This window comes from Rattus norvegicus, chromosome 3 (genome assembly GCF_036323735.1).
Source record: "Rattus norvegicus strain BN/NHsdMcwi chromosome 3, GRCr8, whole genome shotgun sequence".
NCBI lineage: Eukaryota > Metazoa > Chordata > Mammalia > Rodentia > Muridae > Rattus > Rattus norvegicus.
Genome location: NC_086021.1, coordinates 117,802,176 through 117,824,727, shown reverse-complemented (window position 1 = coordinate 117,824,727; position 22,552 = coordinate 117,802,176). Strand labels below are relative to the sequence as shown.

General features: G+C 37.6%; 1 protein-coding gene across 2 annotated transcripts in view; it reads left to right on the top strand.

The window, feature by feature from the left end:
* Positions 1-22,552, top strand: part of Ano3 (anoctamin 3) — a 314,454-nt gene that overhangs the window by 179,968 nt on the left and 111,934 nt on the right. For both annotated transcript variants that reach the window (XM_039106460.2, XM_039106461.2), the window contains 2 exons: positions 17-175; positions 20,914-21,014. In XM_039106460.2, coding sequence (XP_038962388.1) covers positions 17-175; positions 20,914-21,014 — 260 coding nt within the window. The remainder of the gene's footprint in view (positions 1-16; positions 176-20,913; positions 21,015-22,552) is intronic.

The following is a 22,552-nucleotide window of genomic DNA, read 5'->3' as shown; positions in this document are numbered from 1 at the left end:
CATTTTTCCCCCACAGAATGACATGAATTACATAGCATCCAGTGGGCTTTTATTCAAAGATGGCAAAAAGAGAATTGATTACATCCTGGTTTATCGAAAAACAAATATACAATATGACAAAAGAAACACATTTGAAAAGAACCTGAGAGCAGAAGGCTTGATGTTGGAGAAGGAGGTAAATGCTTTTGCATTATCAGTTTTGTGGCCTAATATTCTGGAATAAATATCATCAGTGATGTTTTAATCTATATGGTCTATGCTGTGGAGCTTTATAAAATATGATCATTTTCCCAAGTGTAAATACATATGAACTGTCTCATTTAAATATATGTTTACTTCTTCTTCTACCTCTTCCCGTACATATTAAATAATTTTCAAATGGTATGGCTAATTTTGCAGTTATGAAAACTAAAGACATAATGATTATGCCCATTCAAAGTAGGAAACTATGCATTAGGAAAGCTAAAATATCAGGAAAGTGTTCACAAAACTGCTGAAACATAAGTTAGATTGCTAGAAGTATAGATACTAGAATGGTCTTCTCCATCCTTTCTTTTCTGATTTTATAAGAAGCTATTTAAAGCATTGTTTTTTCTCTTTAGTAAATAATAAAAAGATTAAGGCTCTGGAAAAGAAAACATAGAAAATAAGAACACACTTTTCATAGCCCTGCGATGCTAAGATTGCCACATTGCTGATTTTATTTGAAGATTCTGATTTAATTTGTTTTGTAAACATCAATTTCGTGAAATTTTAATTATTAGTATATAGTGGTTAAGAATGTACACGAGTGTACATGCTCTTAGAGACCAAAGTAACACACGTTAGGGAATAATCAATATGCCCCTAAATAACTAAACTTATGTGTACTTATTAAAATTATTTTAATATCTAAAACCAGCAGAAACACAAAGAGTTAACAATGGGTAAAAATGTATTTGTGTTTTGCCAAGTGACACAGCAAAGGAAAAGTGATTTCAATTTTTATCTTCTTTTTCCTTATTCTTCCTGAGACCGTTAACTCTGAATATCCATATCCCCAGTTACTATTCATACAGAAATCATTCATTGAAAAAAGCATCTCTTAGGAAGTTTTTATTATTTGATTTCTTTGTGATACCTCTTTCACACGGGTTAGAATGAATACTTCCTAGCAGTGTATACATAGATTCCTTTGAATACTGGTGACACTTGGAAAGTCATCAGGCTCACACATCTTCACCTATTTATTCAATTTCTAAATAATTGTACAAGCACTGAACAAGCTTCTACAGAACATGATATTTAAAGTAGACCCAACCGCTATGTGTACTGAGCTTATGAACTCTACAGAGAGCAAACATACACGTTGTGTGCCATAACACACATGACCACAGCTTCTCTCTACCCGCCAGGGTCTTTTCAGTTGAGAGTTCTTCTTTATTCCTCCGAACTGCTATAAAGAAAAATATTCCATACTAATCTCAAAAAATAATGTTCCACTCTCAAAGGATGCCTCTTTGTTCTGTCGTCTCTGTTTCTTTAGATTGGCACACAGCATGGCAGAGCCTTGTGATTCCTCTTGCTCCTGGACAGATGGTGTTCCCTTCTAGATTGCATAATTATAGTTTTCCCTGCTCACCTTCAGTTTCTTAGGATTTAATCCATACAGTAAAGAGTAGGGAAACCAGGTCAGTAGGTGAATTCAAACTAATTACACAGAGCACCTGATATCTCTCAACATTGTAGTTATTGTATCACTACTCATATTTCCTCTGTTAAAATAAATATTTTGTTGTTGATGATGATAGAAAAGATAAGAAGACACCCATTCCTCCAGATTTCATATTAAAATGTTAAACCTAAGATGGATGCTTTGTGTTTTTCTCTATAAAAATTCCTCATTAATTTTGATCTGGATACCACTGGTTTTATTTCAAAGAGACGAGATGGTGGGTGAAGGGAGAAAAAAGAAATAGGGGGAGACTGAGTATAGAGAGATGACTTTTAAGTTGTGTTGGTTGATAATAACGGCAAATTCATTATGGAATTCATTATGATGTAGTCAAACCCACTTAATAATTCACTTAATAATTTAAACAAGGTGATATCATATAAGGAATGTGACTGGCTGCTCTATATACACAGAAAGAAAATTACTTGACTAAAAGGGAATCTATTAGTCGTGTTCTCTAGAAAAACAGAATACTTGGGGAGCCATTGTCCTCGGTCCAGATTTGGAAGATTGGAAAACCAAAGGGTTCCCCTATCACTGAATGACGACAACAGCAGCAACACAGAGTGGACTCACCTGTAAGGGGCTACAGCAGCTGGAGGCAACACTAACTTTCCTCAGACCTCTCTATAACAGCGCAGTCACCAAAAGGTGTTTCCCACTGTGCAAGATGGCCCCCTCTGCTACATTTCCAGGATATACTCTCACAGACCCACTCAGAGGTCTTACCCCATTCCAGATCTTATCAAATTAGCAACCAAGATTAATGATCACAGAGTCCATCCTAGAGAGACAAAGGCAGAATTCTACCCACAGAAAGAAGCAGCAACAAAACTGATTATTGTGTGAAAAATGACTAGGTTTTTGGAGAGAGTATGAAGGGGGCAGAGTTAGTAATTGTAATTCTCATAAATATAAGTAGAGATGATTGAAGTCTATGTAACAAATGAAGATTATGACTTGAAAATAAATACTCTCCTGGCTTTCAAATAATATGAAACATGTTTCAATGACAGTATGAAACATGTACAGAAATAAAAAAACTGGCAGTATAGATCATGGGAATTATTTTATGGAGATAATCCTAAAAAATGATAGGAGAGGAAAACAGACATGTAATAATTATGGGTAAGATCAGGAATGTCAGAGAATGTCTGGTCATAGGAAAACATACTGAGGGGAAATCCAAGATCAGAAAGATATCTGCACATTGCAAGATTTGGAGGCCTTTAGGAAAAGCAGTAAGCATGGCGTTTCTTTTTCTTAAAATATTTAATATATCATTTTATGCTTTTATTATTTTTCATCCATTTTTATTAAATTGGGTATTTCTTGTTTACATTTCAAATATTATTCTCTTTCCCGTTTTCCTGTCCATCAGCCCCCTAACCCTTTCCCCTCCCCTTTATATTTGTGTTCCCCTTCCCATCTACCTCCCATTACAATACCCTACACTGGGGTTTTATTACTTTTAATTCTTTTTTTAAGACTGGATCTTTTATGACTTTTATAAAAACAGATATACACTCTGTCCTAACAAGGAATAGATGATGAGGTAGATTAGCGAGAGCACATCATGGAAGAATGAATGCATATCATTCCCTTCTTTGTCAGTGAGAGGTAGGAAATCTGGCAGGGAGGAAAGCAGACTTCAATAAGATTGTATTTCATCTTATTAAGGCTTTCATTTATTATTTTAGAAAGAATGCTTGAATGCTTAAGAATAAGATTCAAGAGAGGAGAATCACAGAGGAAGAAAATGCAAGGATAGAAGTCCAAGAAAGGAGACAAAAAAAAGAGGCACTATGGAGAAAATGGTCAGAGAAGAGTAGACACCAATTAAAATGTATTTGGTTCATCCAACACCAAATGATCATCCCTGACAACATACATTCAAACATGCATGTCAGTGTCATTATACAGAGTTAGCAGGTTATATTAAGAATATATTATGTATACGCATGTAATAACAATTAATGAAAAAAGGCCATGGATTTGAAAGAGAGCAAAGAGTGTATGTATGGGAATGTTTGCAAAGAGAAAATGAAAGGGGAAAGTGATTATATTAAAATCTCAAAAAATAAAAAATGTCTTTAGGGAAGAGTAAAAGGGAAGATAAAATATTCAGGAAACTAAAAAATCCCTAAATTATATATTTATATTGCTTTTATTTATTTATTATGTGTGTGTTCAATTATATCTCTGTTTATGTGTACCAAAAATGTGCCTCAGCACAGGTAGATTTCAAAGGAAATTCGCAGAAGTATGCTCTCTGCTTTTACTTTGTAAGCTCAGTGATCAAGCTCATTTCATCAGGCCTGGCTACAACCTCCTTTACTCATGTTCCAACTTGTCAGTCCCTTAACTAACATTTTAAATTTAATTTACAAAAATTTGTCTTTCTTGAAATAAATATTTTTTTTATTTCTATATTTTTTTTATTAACTTGAGTATTTCTTATATACATTTCAAGTGTTATTCCCTTTCCCGGTTTCCGGGCAAACATCCCCCTCCCCCCTCCCCTTCCTTATGGGTGTTCCCCTCCCAACCCTCCCCCCATTGCCGCCCTCCCCCCAACAGTCCAGTTCACTGGGGGTTCAGTCTTAGCAGGACCAGGGCTTCCCCTTCCACTGGTGCTCTTACTAGGATATTCATTGCTACCTATGAGGTCAGAGTCCAGGGTCAGTCCATGTATAGTCTTTAGGTAGTGGCTTAGTCCCTGGAAGCTCTGGTTGCTTGGCATTGTTGTACATATTGGGTCTCGAGCCCCTTCAAGCTCTTCCAGCTCTTTATCTGATTCCTTCAACGGGGGTCCTATTCTCAGTTCAGTGGTTTGCTGCTGGCATTCGCCTCTGTGTTTGCTGTATTCTGGCTGTGTCTCTTAGGAGCGATCTACATCCTGCTCCTGTCGGTCTGCACTTCTTTGCTTCATCCATCTTGTCTAATTGGGTGGCTGTATATGTATGGGCCACATGTGGGGCAGGCTCTGAATGGGTGTTCCTTCAGTCTCTGTTTTAATCTTTGCCTCTCTCTTCCCTGCCAAGGGCATTCTTGTTCCCCTTTTAAAGAAGGAGTGAAGCATTCACATTTTGATCATCCGTCTTGAGTTTCATTTGCTCTAGGCATCTAGGGTAATTCAAGCATTTGGGCTAATAGCCACTTATCAATGAGTGCATACCATGTATGTCTTTCTGTGATTGGGTTAGCTCACTCAGGATGATGTTTTCCAGTTCCAACCATTTGCCTATGAATTTCATAAAGTCGTTGTTTTTGATAGCTGAGTAATATTCCATTGTGTACATGTACCACATTTTCTGTATCCATTCCTCTGTTGAAGGGCATCTGGGTTCTTTCCAGCTTCTGGCTATTATAAATAAGGCTGCAATGAACATAGTGGAGCACGTGTCTTTTTTATATGTTGGGGCATCTTTTGGGTATATGCCCAAGAGAGGTATAGCTGGATCCTCAGGCAGTTCAATGTCCAATTTTCTGAGGATTCTCCAGACTGATTTCCAGAATGGTTGTACCAGTTTGCAATCCCACCAACAATGGAGGAGTGTTCCTCTTCCTCCACATCCTCGCCAGCATCTGTTGTCCCCTGAGTTTTTGATCTTAGCCATTCTCACTGGTGTGAGGTGAAATCTCAGGGTTGTTTTGATTTGCATTTCCCTTATGACTAAAGATGTTGAACATTTCTTTAGGTGTTTCTCAGCCATTCGGCATTCCTCAGATGTGAATTCTTTGTTTAGCTCTGAACGCCATTTTTTAATAGGGTTATTTGTTTCCCTGTGGTCTAACTTCTTGAGTTCTTTGTATATTGTCTAACTCTTTGAAGAATTGGATTGGTATTTTGATGGGGATTGCATTGAATCTGTAGATTGCTTTTGGTAAAATGGCCATTTTTACTATATTAATCCTGCCAATCCATGAGCATGGGAGATCTTTCCATCTTCTGAGGTCTTCTTCAATTTCCTTCTTCAGTGTCTTGTAGTTCTTATTGTACAGATCTTTCACTTGCTTAGTTAAAATCACACCGAGGTACTTTATATTATTTGGGTCTATTATGAAGGGTGTCGTTTCCCTAATTTCTTTCTCGGCTTGTTTCTCTTTTGTGTAGAGGAAGGCTACTGATTTATTTGAGTTAATTTTATACCCAGCCACTTTGCTGAAGTTGTTTATCAGCTTTAGTAGTTCTCTGGTGGAAATTTTGGGATCACTTAAATACACTATCATATCATCTGCAAACAGTGATATTTTGACTTCTTCTTTTCCGATCTGTATCCCCTTGACCTCCTTTTGTTGTCTGATTGCTCTGGCTAGAACTTCAAGAACTATATTGAATAAGTAGGGAGAGAGTGGGCAGCCTTGTCTAGTCCCTGATTTTAGTGGGATTGCTTCGAGTTTCTCTCCATTTAGTTTAATGTTAGCAACTAGTTTGCTGTATATGGCTTTTACTATGTTTAGGTATGGGCCTTGAATTCCTATTCTCTCCAGGACTTTTATCATGAAGGGGTGTTGAATTTTGTCAAATGCTTTCTCAGCGTCTAATGAAATGATCATGTGGTTTTGTTCTTTCAGTTTGTTTATATAATGGATCACGTTGATGGTTTTCCGTATATTAAACCATCCCTGCATGCCTGGGATGAAGCCTACTTGGTCATGGTGGATGATTGTTTTGATGTGCTCTTGGATTCGGTTTGCCAGAATTTTGTTGAGTATTTTTGCATCGATATTCATAAGGGAAATTGGTCTGAAGTTCTCTTTCTTTGTTGTGTCTTTGTGTGGTTTAGGTATAAGAGTAATTGTGGCTTCGTAGAAGGAATTCGGTAGGGCTCCATCTGTTTCAATTTTGTGGAATAGTTTGGATAATATTGGTATGAGGTCTTCTATGAAGGTTTGGTAGAATTCTGCACTAAACCCGTCTGGACCTGGGCTCTTTTTGGTTGGGAGACCTTTAATGACTGCTTCTATTTCCTTCGGAGTTATGGGGTTGTTTAACTGGTTTATCTGTTCCTGATTTAACTTCGGTACCTGGTATCTGTCTAGGAAATTATACATTTCCTGAAGATTTTCAAGTTTTGTTGAATATTGGTTTTTATAGTAAGATCTGATGATTTTTTGAATTTCCTCTGAATCTGTTGTTATGTCTCCCTTTTCATTTCTGATTTTGTTAATTTGGACGCACTCTCTGTGTCCTCTCGTTAGTCTGGCTAAGGGTTTATCTATCTTGTTGATTTTCTCAAAGAACCAACTTTTGGTTCTGTTGATTCTTTCTATGGTCCTTTTTGTTTCTACTTGGTTGATTTCCGCTCTGAGTTTGATTATTTCCTGCCTTCTACTCCTCCTGGGTGTATGTGCTTCTTTTTGTTCTAGAGATTTTAGGTGTGCTGTCAAGCTGCTGACATATGCTCTTTCCTGTTTCTTTCTGCAGGCACTCAGCGCTATGAGTTTTCCTCTTAGCACAGCTTTCATTGTGTCCCATAAGTTTGGGTATGTTGTACCTTCATTTTCATTAAATTCTAAAAAGTTTTTAATTTCTTTCTTTATTTCTTCCTTGACCAGGTTATCATTGAGTAGAGCATTGTTCAATTTCCAAGTATATGTGGGCATTCTTCCCTTATTGTTATTGAAGACCAGTTTTAGGCCGTGGTGGTCCGATAGCATGCATGGGATTATTTCTATCTTTCTGTCACTGTTGAGGCCCGTTTTTTGACCAATTATATGGTTAATTTTGGACAAAGTACCATGAGGAGCTGAGAAGAAGGTATAGCCTTTTGCTTTAGGATAGAATGTTCTATAAATATCCGTTAAGTCCATTTGGCTCATGACTTCTCTTAGTCTGTCTACATCTCTGTTTAATTTCTGTTTCCATGATCTGTCCATTGATGAGAGTGGGGTGTTGAAATCTCCCACTATTATTGTGTGAGGTGCAATGTGTGTTTTGAGCTTTAGTAAGGTTTCTTTTATGTATGTAGGTGCCCTTGTATTTGGGGCATAGATATTTAGGATTGAGAGTTCATCTTGGTGGATTTTTCCTTTGATGAATATGAAGTGTCCTTCCTTATCTTTTTTGATGACTTTTAATTGAAAATTGATTTTATTTGATATTAGAATGGCTACTCCAGCTTGCTTCTTCTGACCATTTGCTTGGAAAATTGTTTTCCAGCCTTTCACTCTGAGGTAATGTCTGTCTTTGTCTCTGAGGTGTGTTTCCTGTAGGCAGCAGAATGCAGGGTCCTCGTTGCGTATCCAGTTTGTTAATCTATGTCTTTTTATTGGGGAGTTGAGGCCATTGATGTTGAGAGATATTAAGGAATAGTGATTATTGCTTCCCGTTACATTCATATTTGGATGTGAGGTTATGTTTGTGTGCTTTCATTCTCTTTGTTTTGTTGCCAAGACGATTAGTTTCTTGCTTCTTCTAGGTTATAGCTTGCCTCCTTATGTTGGGCTTTACCATTTATTATCCTTTGTAGTGCTGGATTTGTAGAAAGATATTGTGTAAATTTGGTTTTGTCATGGAATATATATACCAAGAAATAAATATTTTTACAAATGACCTAGGACACTAATTTTCATAAGGATAAATGTTTTTACCCTTAGTTCATTAGGATTTGATTCATTATATATAGTTTCATGTATAAATCAACCTGTTATGACAAATGGATCATAAGTATATTTTTTCCTAAAACAAGCATTCTAACATTATACCACAAATCATTATTATTTGAGGAGAGTACAGACTTCTAAAAATTCCTCGTTTTAGGCTTCTAATGCTGATAAACAAGTTATCACAAATTTGGCATTTCAAAATAAAACCCATTTTTTTCACTCAAAATTTTGCAGTTGAGAAATCTGATTGGAAGTGGTTGAATGCTCAGTTTCTCTACAGAACATGAATCAGCATAAATCAGGGTGTTTCCAGGGTATCTTTGTATCTAGACTGTGGAATACTCTGAAACTTTCAAGGTTGTAGCTTAATTCAATACCTAAGGACTAAGTGCCCATTGCCTTGTTAAATTCCTGTGCTTAAAGGGCATCCTCATTTTTTGCTATATATCCACTCTTTTTGCAAACATACCAGTGAGGTATTTTATTTTTAATCTGTCTTGCCAGGAAAGAACTAGTCCCTTTTATGAACCCATGGGGCATGATCTTCCATCGTATTTAAAGACATTACATATGGCATGTACAATAATAATCTAATTGTGGAGTGCCATATAACATCTCCACATATCCAGGGATTGTGATGGGCAAGTATAATGAAGAACAGAGATTCTGAGAGCCCTACCCACAACACTATTATAAAAAGAACATCAGCACCCTTCATTCTTCATCTAAGCAAGAGGCTTACACGATAGATTGTAAACTAAGAATATTTTGAAATAAAATGCTATGCTAATTTAGGATGTATTAGTATGCAAATATTCATAACTTTCTGAAATCTCAAATCCTCCAGTGTGTTAGGATTAGTTATACAGAATAATGATGGAGCCCTTACATGCCCTCAGTGTTCAAGGATGTCAGTTGAGCGACCAGTTCTCACCCTTAAAAAGTGTACAAAACAGTTCTCTGCACCCAAATCCCGTGGGAGGGAGAGCTAAACCTTCAGAGAGGCAGACAAGCCTGGGAAACCAGAAGAGACTGCTCCCTGCACACACATCTCGGACGCCAGAGGAAAAAGCCAAAGACCATCTGGAACCCTGGTGCACTGAAGCTCCCGGAAGGGGCGGCACAGGTCTCCCTGGTTGCTGCCGCTGCAGAGAGCCCCTGGGCAGCACCCCACGAGCGAACCTGAGCCTCGGGACCACAGGTAAGACCAAATTTTCTGCTGCAAGAAAGCTGCCTGGTGAACTCAAGACACAGGCCCATAGGAACAGCTGAAGACCTGTAGAGAGGAAAAACTACACGCCCGAAAGCAGAACACACTGTCCCCATAACAGACTGAAAGAGAGGAAAACAGGTCTACAGCACTCCTGACACACAGGCTTATAGGTCAGTCTAGCCACTGTCAGAAATAGCAGAACAAAGTAACACTAGAGATAATCTGATGGCGAGAGGCAAGCGCAGGAACCCAAGCAACAGAAACCAAGACTGCATGCCATCATCGGAGCCCAATTCTCCCGCCAAAACAAACATGGAATATCCAAACACACCAGAAAAGCAAGATCTAGTTTCAAAATCATATTTGATCATGATGCTGGAGGACTTCAAGAAAGACATGAACACACTTAGGGAAACACAGGAAATCATTAATAAACAAGTAGAGGCCTACAGAGAGGAATGGCAAAAATCCCTGAAAGAATTCCAGGAAAACACAATCAAACAGATGAAGGAATTAAAAACGGAAATAGAAGCAATCAAGAAAGAACACATGGAAACAACCCTGGATATAGAAAACCAAAAGAAGAGACAAGGAGCTGTAGATACAAGCTTCACCAACAGAATACAAGAGATGGAAGAGAGAATCTCAGGAGCAGAAGATTCCATAGAAATCATTGACTCAACTGTCAAAGATAATGTAAAGCGGAAAAAGCTACTGGCCCAAAACATACAGGAAATCCAGGACTCAATGAGAAGATCAAACCTAAGGATAATAGGTATAGAAGAGAGTGAAGACTCCCAGCTCAAAGGACCAGTAAATATCTTCAACAAAATCATAGAAGAAAACTTCCCTAACCTAAAAAAAGAGATACCCATAGGCATACAAGAAGCCTACAGAACTCCAAATAGATTGGACCAGAAAAGAAACACCTCCCGTCACATAATTGTCAAAACACCAAACGCACAAAATAAAGAAAGAATATTAAAAGCAGTAAGGGAAAAAGGTCAAGTAACATATAAAGGGAGACCTATCAGAATCACACCAGACTTCTCGCCAGAAACTATGAAGGCCAGAAGATCCTGGACTGATGTCATACAGACCCTAAGAGAACACAAATGCCAGCCCAGGTTACTGTATCCAGCAAAACTCTCAATTAACATTGATGGAGAAACCAAGATATTCCATGACAAAACCAAATTTACACAATATCTTTCTACAAATCCAGCACTACAAAGGATAATAAATGGTAAAGCCCAACATAAGGAGGCAAGCTATACCCTAGAAGAAGCAAGAAACTAATCGTCTTGGCAACAAAACAAAGAGAATGAAAGCACACAAACATAACCTCACATCCAAATATGAATATAAAGGGAAACAATAATCACTATTCCTTAATATCTCTCAATATCAATGGCCTCAACTCCCCAATAAAAAGACATAGATTAACAAACTGGATACGCAACGAGGACCCTGCATTCTGCTGCCTACAGGAAACACACCTCAGAGACAAAGACAGACACTACCTCAGAGTGAAAGGCTGGAAAACAACTTTCCAAGCAAATGGTCAGAAGAAGCAAGCTGGAGTAGCCATTCTAATATCAAATAAAATCAATTTCCAACTAAAAGTCATCAAAAAAGATAAGGAAGGACACTTCATATTCATCAAAGGAAAAATCCACCAAGATGAACTCTCAATCCTAAATATCTATGCCCCAAATACAAGGGCACCTACATACGTAAAAGAAACCTTACTAAAGCTCAAAACACACATTGCACCTCACACAATAATAGTGGGAGATTTCAACACCCCACTCTCATCAATGGACAGATCATGGAAACAGAAATTAAACAGTGATGTCGACAGACTAAGAGAAGTCATGAGCCAAATGGACTTAACGGATATTTATAGAACATTCTATCCTAAAGCAAAAGGATATACCTTCTTCTCAGCTCCTCATGGTACTTTCTCCAAAATTGACCATATAATTGGTCAAAAAACGGGCCTCAACAGGTACAGAAAGATAGAAATAATCCCATGCGTGCTATCGGACCACCACGGCCTAAAACTGGTCTTCAATAACAATAAGGGAAGAATGCCCACATATACGTGGAAATTGAACAATGCTCTACTCAATGATAACCTGGTCAAGGAAGAAATAAAGAAAGAAATTAAAAACTTTTTAGAATTTAATGAAAATGAAGATACAACATACTCAAACTTATGGGACACAATGAAAGCTGTGCTAAGAGGAAAACTCATAGCGCTGAGTGCCTGCAGAAAGAAACAGGAAAGAGCATATGTCAACAGCTTGACAGCACACCTAAAAGCTCTAGAACAAAAAGAAGCAAATACACCCAGGAGGAGTAGAAGGCAGGAAATAATCAAACTCAGAGCTGAAATCAACCAAGTAGAAACAAAAAGGACCATAGAAAGAATCAACAGGACCAAAAGTTGGTTCTTTGAGAAAATCAACAAGATAGATAAACCCTTAGCCAGACTAACGAGAGGACACAGAGAGTGCGTCCAAATTAACAAAATCAGAAATGAAAAGGGAGACATAACTACAGATTCAGAGGAAATTCAAAAAATCATCAGATCTTACTATAAAAACCTATATTCAACAAAATTTGAAAATCTTCAGGAAATGGACAATTTCCTAGACAGATATCAGGTATCAAAGTTAAATCAGGAACAGATAAACCAGTTAAACAACCCCATAACTCCTAAGGAAATAGAAGCAGTCATTAAAGGTCTCCCAACCAAAAAGAGCCCAGGTCCAGATGGGTTTAGTGCAGAATTCTATCAAACCTTCATAGAAGACCTCATACCAATATTATCCAAACTATTCCACAAAATTGAAACAGATGGAGCCCTACCGAATTCCTTCTATGAAGCCACAATTACTCTTATACCTAAACCACACAAAGACACAACAAAGAAAGAGAACTTCAGACCAATTTCCCTTATGAATATCGACGCAAAAATACTCAATAAAATTCTGGCAAACCGAATTCAAGAGCACATCAAAACAATCATCCACCATGATCAAGTAGGCTTCATCCCAGGCATGCAGGGATGGTTTAATATACGGAAAACCATCAACGTGATCCATTATATAAACAAACTGAAAGAACAGAACCACATGATCATTTCATTAGATGCTGAGAAAGCATTTGACAAAATTCAACACCCCTTCATGATAAAAGTCCTGGAAAGAATAGGAATTCAAGGCCCATACCTAAACATAGTAAAAGCCATATACAGCAAACCAGTTGCTAACATTAAACTAAATGGAGAGAAACTTGAAGCAATCCCACTAAAATCAGGGACTAGACAAGGCTGCCCACTCTCTCCCTACTTATTCAATATAGTTCTTGAAGTTCTAGCCAGAGCAATCAGACAACAAAAGGAAATCAAAGGGATACAGATCGGAAAAGAAGAGGTCAAAATATCACTATTTGCAGATGACATGATAGTATATTTAAGTGATCCCAAAAGTTCCACCAGAGAACTACTAAAGCTGATAAACAACTTCAGCAAAGTGGCTGGGTATAAAATTAACTCAAATAAATCAGTTGCCTTCCTCTATACAAAAGAGAAACAAGCCGAGAAAGAAATTAGGGAAACGACACCCTTCATAATAGACCCAAATAATATAAAGTACCTCGGTGTGACTTTAACCAAGCAAGTAAAAGATCTGTACAATAAGAACTTCAAGACACTGAAGAAAGAAATTGAAGAAGACCTCAGAAGATGGAAAGATCTCCCATGCTCATGGATTGGCAGGATTAATATAGTAAAAATGGCCATTTTACCAAAAGCAATCTACAGATTCAATGCAATCCCCATCAAAATACCAATCCAATTCTTCAAAGAGTTAGACAGAACAATTTGCAAATTCATCTGGAATAACAAAAAACCCAGGATAGCTAAAGCTACCTCAACAATAAAAGGACTTCAGGGGGAATCACTATCCCTGAACTCAAGCAGTATTACAGAGCAATAGTGATAAAAACTGCATGGTATTGGTACAGAGACAGACAGATAGACCAATGGAATAGAATTGAAGACCCAGAAATGAACCCACACACCTATGGTCACTTGATTTTTGACAAAGGAGCCAAAACCATCCAATGGAAAAAAGATAGCATTTTCAGCAAATGGTGCTGGTTCAACTGGAGGGCAACATGTAGAAGAATGCAGATCGATCCATGCTTATCACCCTGTACAAAGCTTAAGTCGAAGTGGATCAAGGACCTCCACATCAAACCAGACACACTCAAACTAATAGAAGAAAAACTAGGGAAGCATCTGGAACACATGGGCACTGGAAAAAATTTCCTGAACAAAACACCAATGGCTTATGCTCTAAGATCAAGAATTGACAAATGGGATCTCATAAAACTGCAAAGCTTCTGTAAGGCAAAGGACACTGTGGTTAGGACAAAACGGCAACCAACAGATTGGGAAAAGATCTTTACCAACCCTACAACAGATAGAGGCCTTATATCCAAAATATACAAAGAACTCAAGAAGTTAGACCGCAGGGAAACAAATAACCCTATTAAAAAATGGGGTTCAGAGCTAAACAAAGAATTCACAGCTGAGGAATGCCGAATGGCTGAGAAACACCTAAAGAAATGTTCAACATCTTTAGTCATAAGGGAAATGCAAATCAAAACAACCCTGAGATTTCACCTCACACCAGTGCGATTGGCTAAGATCAAAAACTCAGGTGACAGCAGATGCTGGCGAGGTTGTGGAGAAAGAGGAACACTCCTCCATTGTTGGTGGGATTGCAGACTGGTAAAACCATTCTGGAAATCAGTCTGGAGGTTCCTCAGAAAATTGGACATTGAACTGCCTGAGGATCCAGCTATACCTCTCTTGGGCATATACCCAAAAGATGCCTCAACATATAAAAGAGACACGTGCTCCACTATGTTCATCGCAGCCTTATTTATAATAGCCAGAAAATGGAAAGAACCCAGATGCCCTTCAACAGATGAATGGATACAGAAAATGTGGTACATCTACACAATGGAATACTACTCAGCTATCAAAAACAACGAGTTTATGAAATTCGTAGGCAAATGGTTGGAACTGGAAAATATCATCCTGAGTGAACTAACCCTATCACAGAAAGACATACATGGTATGCACTCATTGATAAGTGGCTATTAGCCCAAATGCTTGAATTACCCTAGATCCCTAGAACAAACGAAACTCAAGACGGATGATCAAAATGTGAATGCTTCACTCCTTCTTTAAATGAGGAAAAAGAATACCCTTGGCAGGGAAGGGAGAGGCAAAGATTAAAACAGAGACTGAAGGAACACCCATTCAGAGCCTGTCCCACATTTGGCCCATACATATACAGCCACCCAATTAGACAAGATGGATGAAGCAAAGAAGTGCAGACCGACAGGAGCCGGATGTAGATCGCTCCTGAGAGACACAGCCAGAATACAGCAAATACAGAGGCGAATGCCAGCAGCAAACCACTGAACTGAGAATAGGTCCCCTATTGAAGGAATCAGAGAAAGAACTGGAAGAGCTTGAAAGGGCTCGAGACCCCAAAAGTACAACAATGCCAAGCAACCAGAGCTTCCAGGGACTAAGCCACTACCTAAAGACTATACATGGACTGACCCTGGACTCTGACCCCATAGGTAGCAATGAATATCCTAGTAAGAGCACCAGTGGAAGGGGAAGCCCTGGGTCCTGCTAATACTGAACCCCCAGTGAACTAGTCTATGGGGGGAGGGCGGCAATGGTGGGAGGGTTGGGAGGGGAACACCCATAAGGAAGGGGAGGGGGGAGGGGGATGTTTGCCCGGAAACCGGGAAAGGGAATAACACTCGAAATGTATATAAGAAATACTCAAGTTAATAAAAAAAAAAAAAAGTGTACAAAACAACAACAAAATTATTTTCAATATTATGAAGACTTAGAACTTTAATTATTTTTCAAAGTTTTTGATAATGAATGCTATGGATTTTGCATGCAGTTTGATTGGTAAATAATGAGTTAAAACTATTCAGGATTTGTTATTAAATGGTAGGAAAACTAGGTTTTTGAAAATATTGCAAGATAGGGATTCATTATGAAATATGAAAGTGAGGAAATCTATCATTCTTTATAAGTAAATATGCAAGAGAGCTAAGCACTGAGTCTTGCAGATAGAAGATCTCAAACTGCATGTTAGTATGAGCAGTTTGTAGAGGAAAGCGTCATCAAGATATAATGCATACCTAAGGGCCATCTTTGTGCAAAAGAAGCTGGTTTGTCGTTGTGAGATTTGTGTCTTGTAATCCAGTTAATAAAAGCAGTTTAACTTGTAATAGCAATGGGAAATTCCTTGAGAAACCACATATTCTTTTCTGTGCTCTGTACCCAAATCTTGCAAAATGACTTTGTGAAAATATAACTTCTAAATCACTTTTTCTCTCGGGAGTAAATGTTCTTCCTCTTGGGAATTTGGGGTGGAATAATGAAATAATAATGAGAAGTGTGAAGGTTGTGAGTGCTTTATTCCTCTGTGAAGCCTGCTTTCAGCGGAGGTGAGCAGAATAGACCCAGATTGGCAGCTCATGCTTCTAAAGTAGAAGGTGATCGTTCGCCTTGACAGCAACACCTTGTCATCAATAGCATTGCCTCACCTGCTACCTGCAGAGGAGCAAACCATTGGTCTTTTGTGTTTTCAAATGGAGGTAAAACAAAGGAGAAATTAAGTTGGGAAGTTATAAAAAATCAGTTCATACTGATTAAAACAATCTCTCAAGGTGTATGTATTTAAAGCTAAGGCATGGAAATGAGACAGTTCTAGCTGTGTGCACTTAGCCTGACTTTTTACCCCATGATGATAGTCACTGCAATGCAAAATTCTTCCTTCCAAAGCAACACCTTATTTTAGGTGGTAAAATTATTTCACATGAAGAGCTTGACAGCAATGAATTAAGAATATGTAAGAGGCAAGGTGTTCACAGTACTATTTTGGGTCTTGACATTGTGAGCCACTGCAGCAGAATAGTCAGCTTTCCAGACTATTATTATTATTATTATTATTATTATTATTATTATTATTATTTCTTGCTTGTGGAGGAATATTTACTCCAGCAATATTGCTACTCTGGCAAGAGATCACATCCAAAGACCTGGGTCTGTGTGATCCTACTGGAATACAGACATGCCTTTAGCATATACCCTTTTTTTTTATTAACTTGAGTATTTCTTATATACATTTCGAGTGTTATTCCCTTTCCTGGTTTCCGGGCAAACATCCCCCTCCCCCCTCCCCTTCCTGATGGGTGTTCCCCTCCCCATCCTCCCCCCATTGCCGCCCTCCCCCCAACAATCTAGTTCACTGGGGGTTCAGTCTTAGCAGGACCCAGGGCTTCCCCTTCCACTGGTGCTCTTACTAGGATATTCATTGCTACCTATGAGGTCAGAGTCCAGGGTCAGTCCATGTATAGTCTTTAGGTAGTGGCTTAGTCCCTGGAAGCTCTGGTTGCTTGGCATTGTTGTACATATGGGGTCTCGAGCCCCTTCAAGCTCTTCCAGTTCTTTCTCTGATTCCTTCAACAGGGGTCTTATTCTCAGTTCAGTGGTTTGCTGCTGGCATTCGCCTCTGTGTTTGCTGTATTCTGGCTGTGTCTCTCAGGAGCGATCTACATCTGGCTCCTGTCGGCCTGCACTTCTTTGCTTCATCCATCTTGTCTAATTGGATGGCTGTATATGTATGGGCCACATGTGGGGCAGGCTCTGAATGGGTGTTCCTTCAGTCTCTGTTTTAATCTTTGCCTCTCTCTTCCCTGCCAAGGGTATTCTTGTTCCCCTTTTAAAGAAGGAGTGAAGCATTCACATTTTGATCATCCGTCTTGAGTTTCATTTGTTCTAGGCATCTAGGGTAATTCAAGCATTTGGGCTAATATACACTTATCAATGAGTGCATACCATGTATGTCTTTCTGTGATTGGGTTAGCTCACTCAGGATGATATTTTCCAGTTCCAATCATTTGCCTACGAATTTCATAAAGTCATTGTTTTTGATAGCTGAGTAATATTCCATTGTGTAGATGTACCACATTTTCTGTATCCATTCCTCTGTTGAAAGGCATCTGGGTTCTTTCCAGATTCTGGCTATTATAAATAAGGCTGCGATGAACATAGTGGAGCACGTGTCTTTTTTACATGTTGGGGCATCTTTTGGGTATATAGCATATACCTTTAATCCCAAACAATGCTCTCTAATTGAGGGGAAGACAAAGTGACAGATTAGAGAAAGATTTGATAGAATAAGTCTGAAATCAGATACACCCTACTTTCATGAGTATAAACTGGAAAGAAAGGCTACTTAAGATCAGTTCAGGGAAAGAGGTAGAATTGAGTTCATGCAGATCATTCAGTCACTGCAGTTCAGTTCATAGAATTCAGAAACAGGCAGTTTCTCCAAGCAGAACATTTCAGTCAGAAGCAGAGATAAGGCAATTTGAATCACTCACTGGTGAGAAGTTTGATCCAGAAGAGCTGAGCTGAACCAGCCAGCCAGAGTTGAAAAAAAAAAACAAAACACAAACACACACACACACACACACACACACACACACACACACACACACATACAAAAGTAGAAAGGGTGAGTTTATTCAGCAGTAAGTCTTGGAGGCTGAAAACTTTGTAGGCCTAGGTTAGCAGATGGAGACTGGAAGCTGAGGCCTTCAAGATACAGATTTGCAGAAGATTAGAGTGTTAGAAAGTTCTAAGCCTAGCCCTAGTCCTAAGGATAGTAAAAAAATGTTCTGAGCTCAATCAAATCCAACTATTTGAAAACCTTGGGTACAAATCTAATCTAATTCTTTCACCATAAGAAATAAAAGAGACATTAACACTTGCTCTGATATGTTAAGCAATATAGATTCAGAATAAGTTAGCCACAAGACACAGAGGAACAATACATTTTTAACCTCAGCTTTTGAGAAACTTTAGCAGAAGAATCATGAATTAAAGGACAGTTTGGTCTAAACAAGCCCAGACTACATCATAAGACCCTATCTGAAAATAATCAAGAATAATAATTATAAAATAATAATTATTATTGTTATTATAAATAAACATAATAATAGTAGTAGTAGCAATATAAGTAGTAAATAAATGAAAGTTAACTCGTTCATTCATCTTTTCAGTGCCATGGTTAGTAAATATGACAGAATTAGATATATGGATATACATGTACATATGTCTATTCTTTTATCGCATAATAGGAAGGAAAAGCACCATAGGAGAGAGTCAGGAATTAGGAGTGCAAGCGACAAAAGTGGTAAGAATGAGGCAGCAGAGAAGACTGTTCATGCATGGGATCACTTTAAGGAGGCAGCTAGGAAGAAATGTAGATCTCTTTTCCAGACCAACGTTTATATAAATATAATTTTCATAGATTATATTCGATTTACATTATCAGAGAAAATATTTAGCTGTGTAAATCTTGATTCAAATCCCTGTACATCAGAGGCCTTGGGTGGTTTGGTTTGTTTTGCTTTATATTGTGTCTTTTTTTGCAAATCATAAGTTAGTATTGGTTTAATGGTTGTATTACCACAAATCTAGACTCAAAGGTGTTCAAAACCAAGGCAGAAGCACCATCAGAGAGGGGCTAGCTTCTTAAAGGGGAGCAAAAAGAGAGACAGATCCTAGGGGTGTTTTATGATTCACCTTTGATTTAAACAGATTTGAGATGCATCTGTTACCCAACCATCAGACACAGTCATTAGCAGGTACTTTATATGGTCTGTAACTTCCCTTCTTCAACTCAAACACAAAGAACCTTCATTTCTCAGGAAAAATATTTCTGAAAATCAGAGAGTCAACTAATTTTTCAAATGGAAACCTTTCCATTAACTCTGGACAATGATTACTAAAAGCCTGGTAATATCAACATCATACTCTCCCTTTTTAGCCTGATAAATGACAGATATCTAAAGGAATTATAAACATATTAGTGTTGTTGCTTGAATAAGTGGTGCTTATAAAAATTGTATGCCAATTACAACACCAATAGATTCATCAATTTTTTGTGTGTAATGACAATAATTCTAGAAGAAATAAGGTATGAATTTGAGAAGGAGGAGCAACAGAGGAGTTGGATGGGGAGAGGAATGATGGGATTGTTAATTGCATGAAATTATCAAAAATAACAAAAATTGTAGTCATTTTTCCAAGCATAGGTTATATGTTTAATGCTGGACTATATGTGAAGACATATAGAAACTTAATATCCTATGTCTACCACTGCCATGCTCAGCTACAGTTTTCACATATTTCACCTTTAAACAGAAACAAACAGAAAGGGTGCTTCAGAAATTATGCTGGAATGAGAGTGTGTCTTCTTGTTTTTCCAGTGATTTGCACAGTGCTATCCCTAAACATAAAAATGTGACAGTCCATCATACTGAGAGTATCTTAGCATTTAAAAAGTCTATTTTCCTCACAATACAATCACTGGACCCAGCAAATAGTTGGAGGATTTGACAGTTACTTCAAAAGTGTGGCAGAACACATAAATAAATTAAATATTTTTGATTATTTTTAATGTTTTATGCAATCTCTACGTTAAAATGGGATCTTGATTACCTGTCTATGAAGAATAATGTGAAACCTTTAGTTTTCACATTATTGTTTCTCTGAATGATAAATTAATATAAGAATGGTCAATATAAGAAAATGATCTTTTACTTATATAGTAGGCAAAAGACTCATTAGCTCTTGCACTTGGTAAAGAACTATGACATCACATTTTATAAAAGGAAAGATTTTTATGGAAGATCTGGGATCAGGAAGACATCAACTGGGTCCTTTCCATTGGCTGGAACTTGGAAATCCATAGAGTGGAAGGGAGAGAGAAGCTTATTGATGATTTGACCACGAGAAGAGACAGCATTAATGTTATATTTTTCAGGCAGAGATAAGCACTATATCTGTTCATGGGTCACATGTGTCTAGGGTCAGTATTATCTTTTGTGTGGGAATTTGGAGTTGGTTTTAAAAGCCACATTTAGGATGAGTTGATGTCTTTCTGTGGTTGTCCATCAGGCTTCAACTCAAGTTTGAATGGACTCTGATGAGGCATCTTTCTGAAACAACTTAAAGAAATCTTCATATTTAAAAAGTTTGTTTATGGCTGTATATACATTTATAGTTCTCAGTGGCATTTATTATTTTAAATACATTTTATGAAGAATTTTCAACAATTTCCCTTTATATTAATGAGAAAGATTCATGCACAGTCACAGAGATAATCTTTCATCCCTGGAAATAAAACAATGATAGGATGCTCTCAGTTCTGATTGTAATAGTGTCTCTACCTTACTTTTGCAGCCAGCAGTTGCCAATCCTGACATCATGTTTATTAAAGTTCACATTCCATGGGACACACTGTGCAAGTATGCAGAGAGGCTGAACATCAGGGTGCCCTTCAGGTACTTCATATATTATTTCATTTTCTTTCAACATTATTAGGATGAGTCTGTCTTTTGTAATACCTAATAACCTATAAATGTGGTCCTTTATTCAGAGAAAATTATTTCTCTTTTAAATTTTAGGCTATATTAGACAGTTTCCCCCCCGGATTCTTTGAATAATGTGGTAAGCTTTCTGAGTCCCTGGACATGCAATGTCATTTCAAGGCAGATTTGCCTAGAGATGAGGTAAAATAATTATTTTCAGATTTTAACTTTGAGCAACTCCCAATATCAATCCCAGTTCTTATCTATTGGAAATGCAATATCACTCTGATAATGGTTAGCAAGAACTGTTTTTCAGACCAGGTCACCCAGGACTGTTTCTGAGCACTGTCCTCAGTATCAATCAATAAGAAATAAAAATAGATCACCTTCTTTCAAGGGTTCTCAGTCTTTGGGGGCAAAGAAAACTGGTAGCCTAGCTGGGGTATCTAGGATTCAGTGGAAAAATATACCAATCCTTCCATCATATCCTGGTGTAGCATTCGTGGCGCACACACTATATGCAGAGTATTCACTCTTATTGGCAGTGGGAGTATTTCCTTGAATGTAGAGCTCCACGGACCCCATCAGATGCTAAGGAGTAAAATGTTCAGAGAAAATGAGACTGCAAGTAAAGGTAACTTGGTAAATGTTTATGAACACTGAGCTCAATTAAAATTTGATGAAAAATTTCTTCATTGTTAGTTTACAGGAAGCCAACCCAGTAACACACTGGAAAGCCTTATGTCAATCCTCAAGAGTATTGGAGATAAAGGAAGAGATGTTGACACAAGTGTCTAGAGACAACTGAAATATCTCAAGCCATGAAAGATGTAACCTCAACCATATGCAGAAATAAGCAATTGAATATTATTTATATTGAATTCTTGTTATATTAGGTGTTTAAGCTACCTAGAAATGATTTAAAATACATGAGGATTTCTGTAGGTTAGACACAATTAGTATGACAATGGCGTATATACTGTATGCATATCCATAGAGGACTATGTATGGAGCATATGCTGAACTAATTCCTTTAGAATATAGAGGAATTGCTATATAAAATCATCATCATTAGCAAAAGGCATATAGATTTTTCAAGAACAAGATTTTATTATTGCATTAATTATTCATTCTTAATTATCCATCATTACTTACTTCTTACATTAAAAAGAAAAAAGCTAAAAGTTTGAGTCAGCAAGATGACTCATCTGGTAAAGGTACTAGATGCTGAACCTGAGGATATGACTTTGTCCCCTCGTTCCCACATAGTAGAAAAAAAGAACTTCCCTTTGATCTCCGCATAGGTGCTTAATACCCATGTGCTTACACACACAGCAAAAAATAAATTAAACAAATAAATAAATATTAGACAGATAGATAATAAATAAACACAAATCAATAGCATTTTATTAAATATAAAAGAGAAGAAAGACTGCGAATTTCAAATCAATACTAATGCGTACATGTCAACTTTTGTCCATGTTTGAGAAAATGAAGATATTTAAAATGTA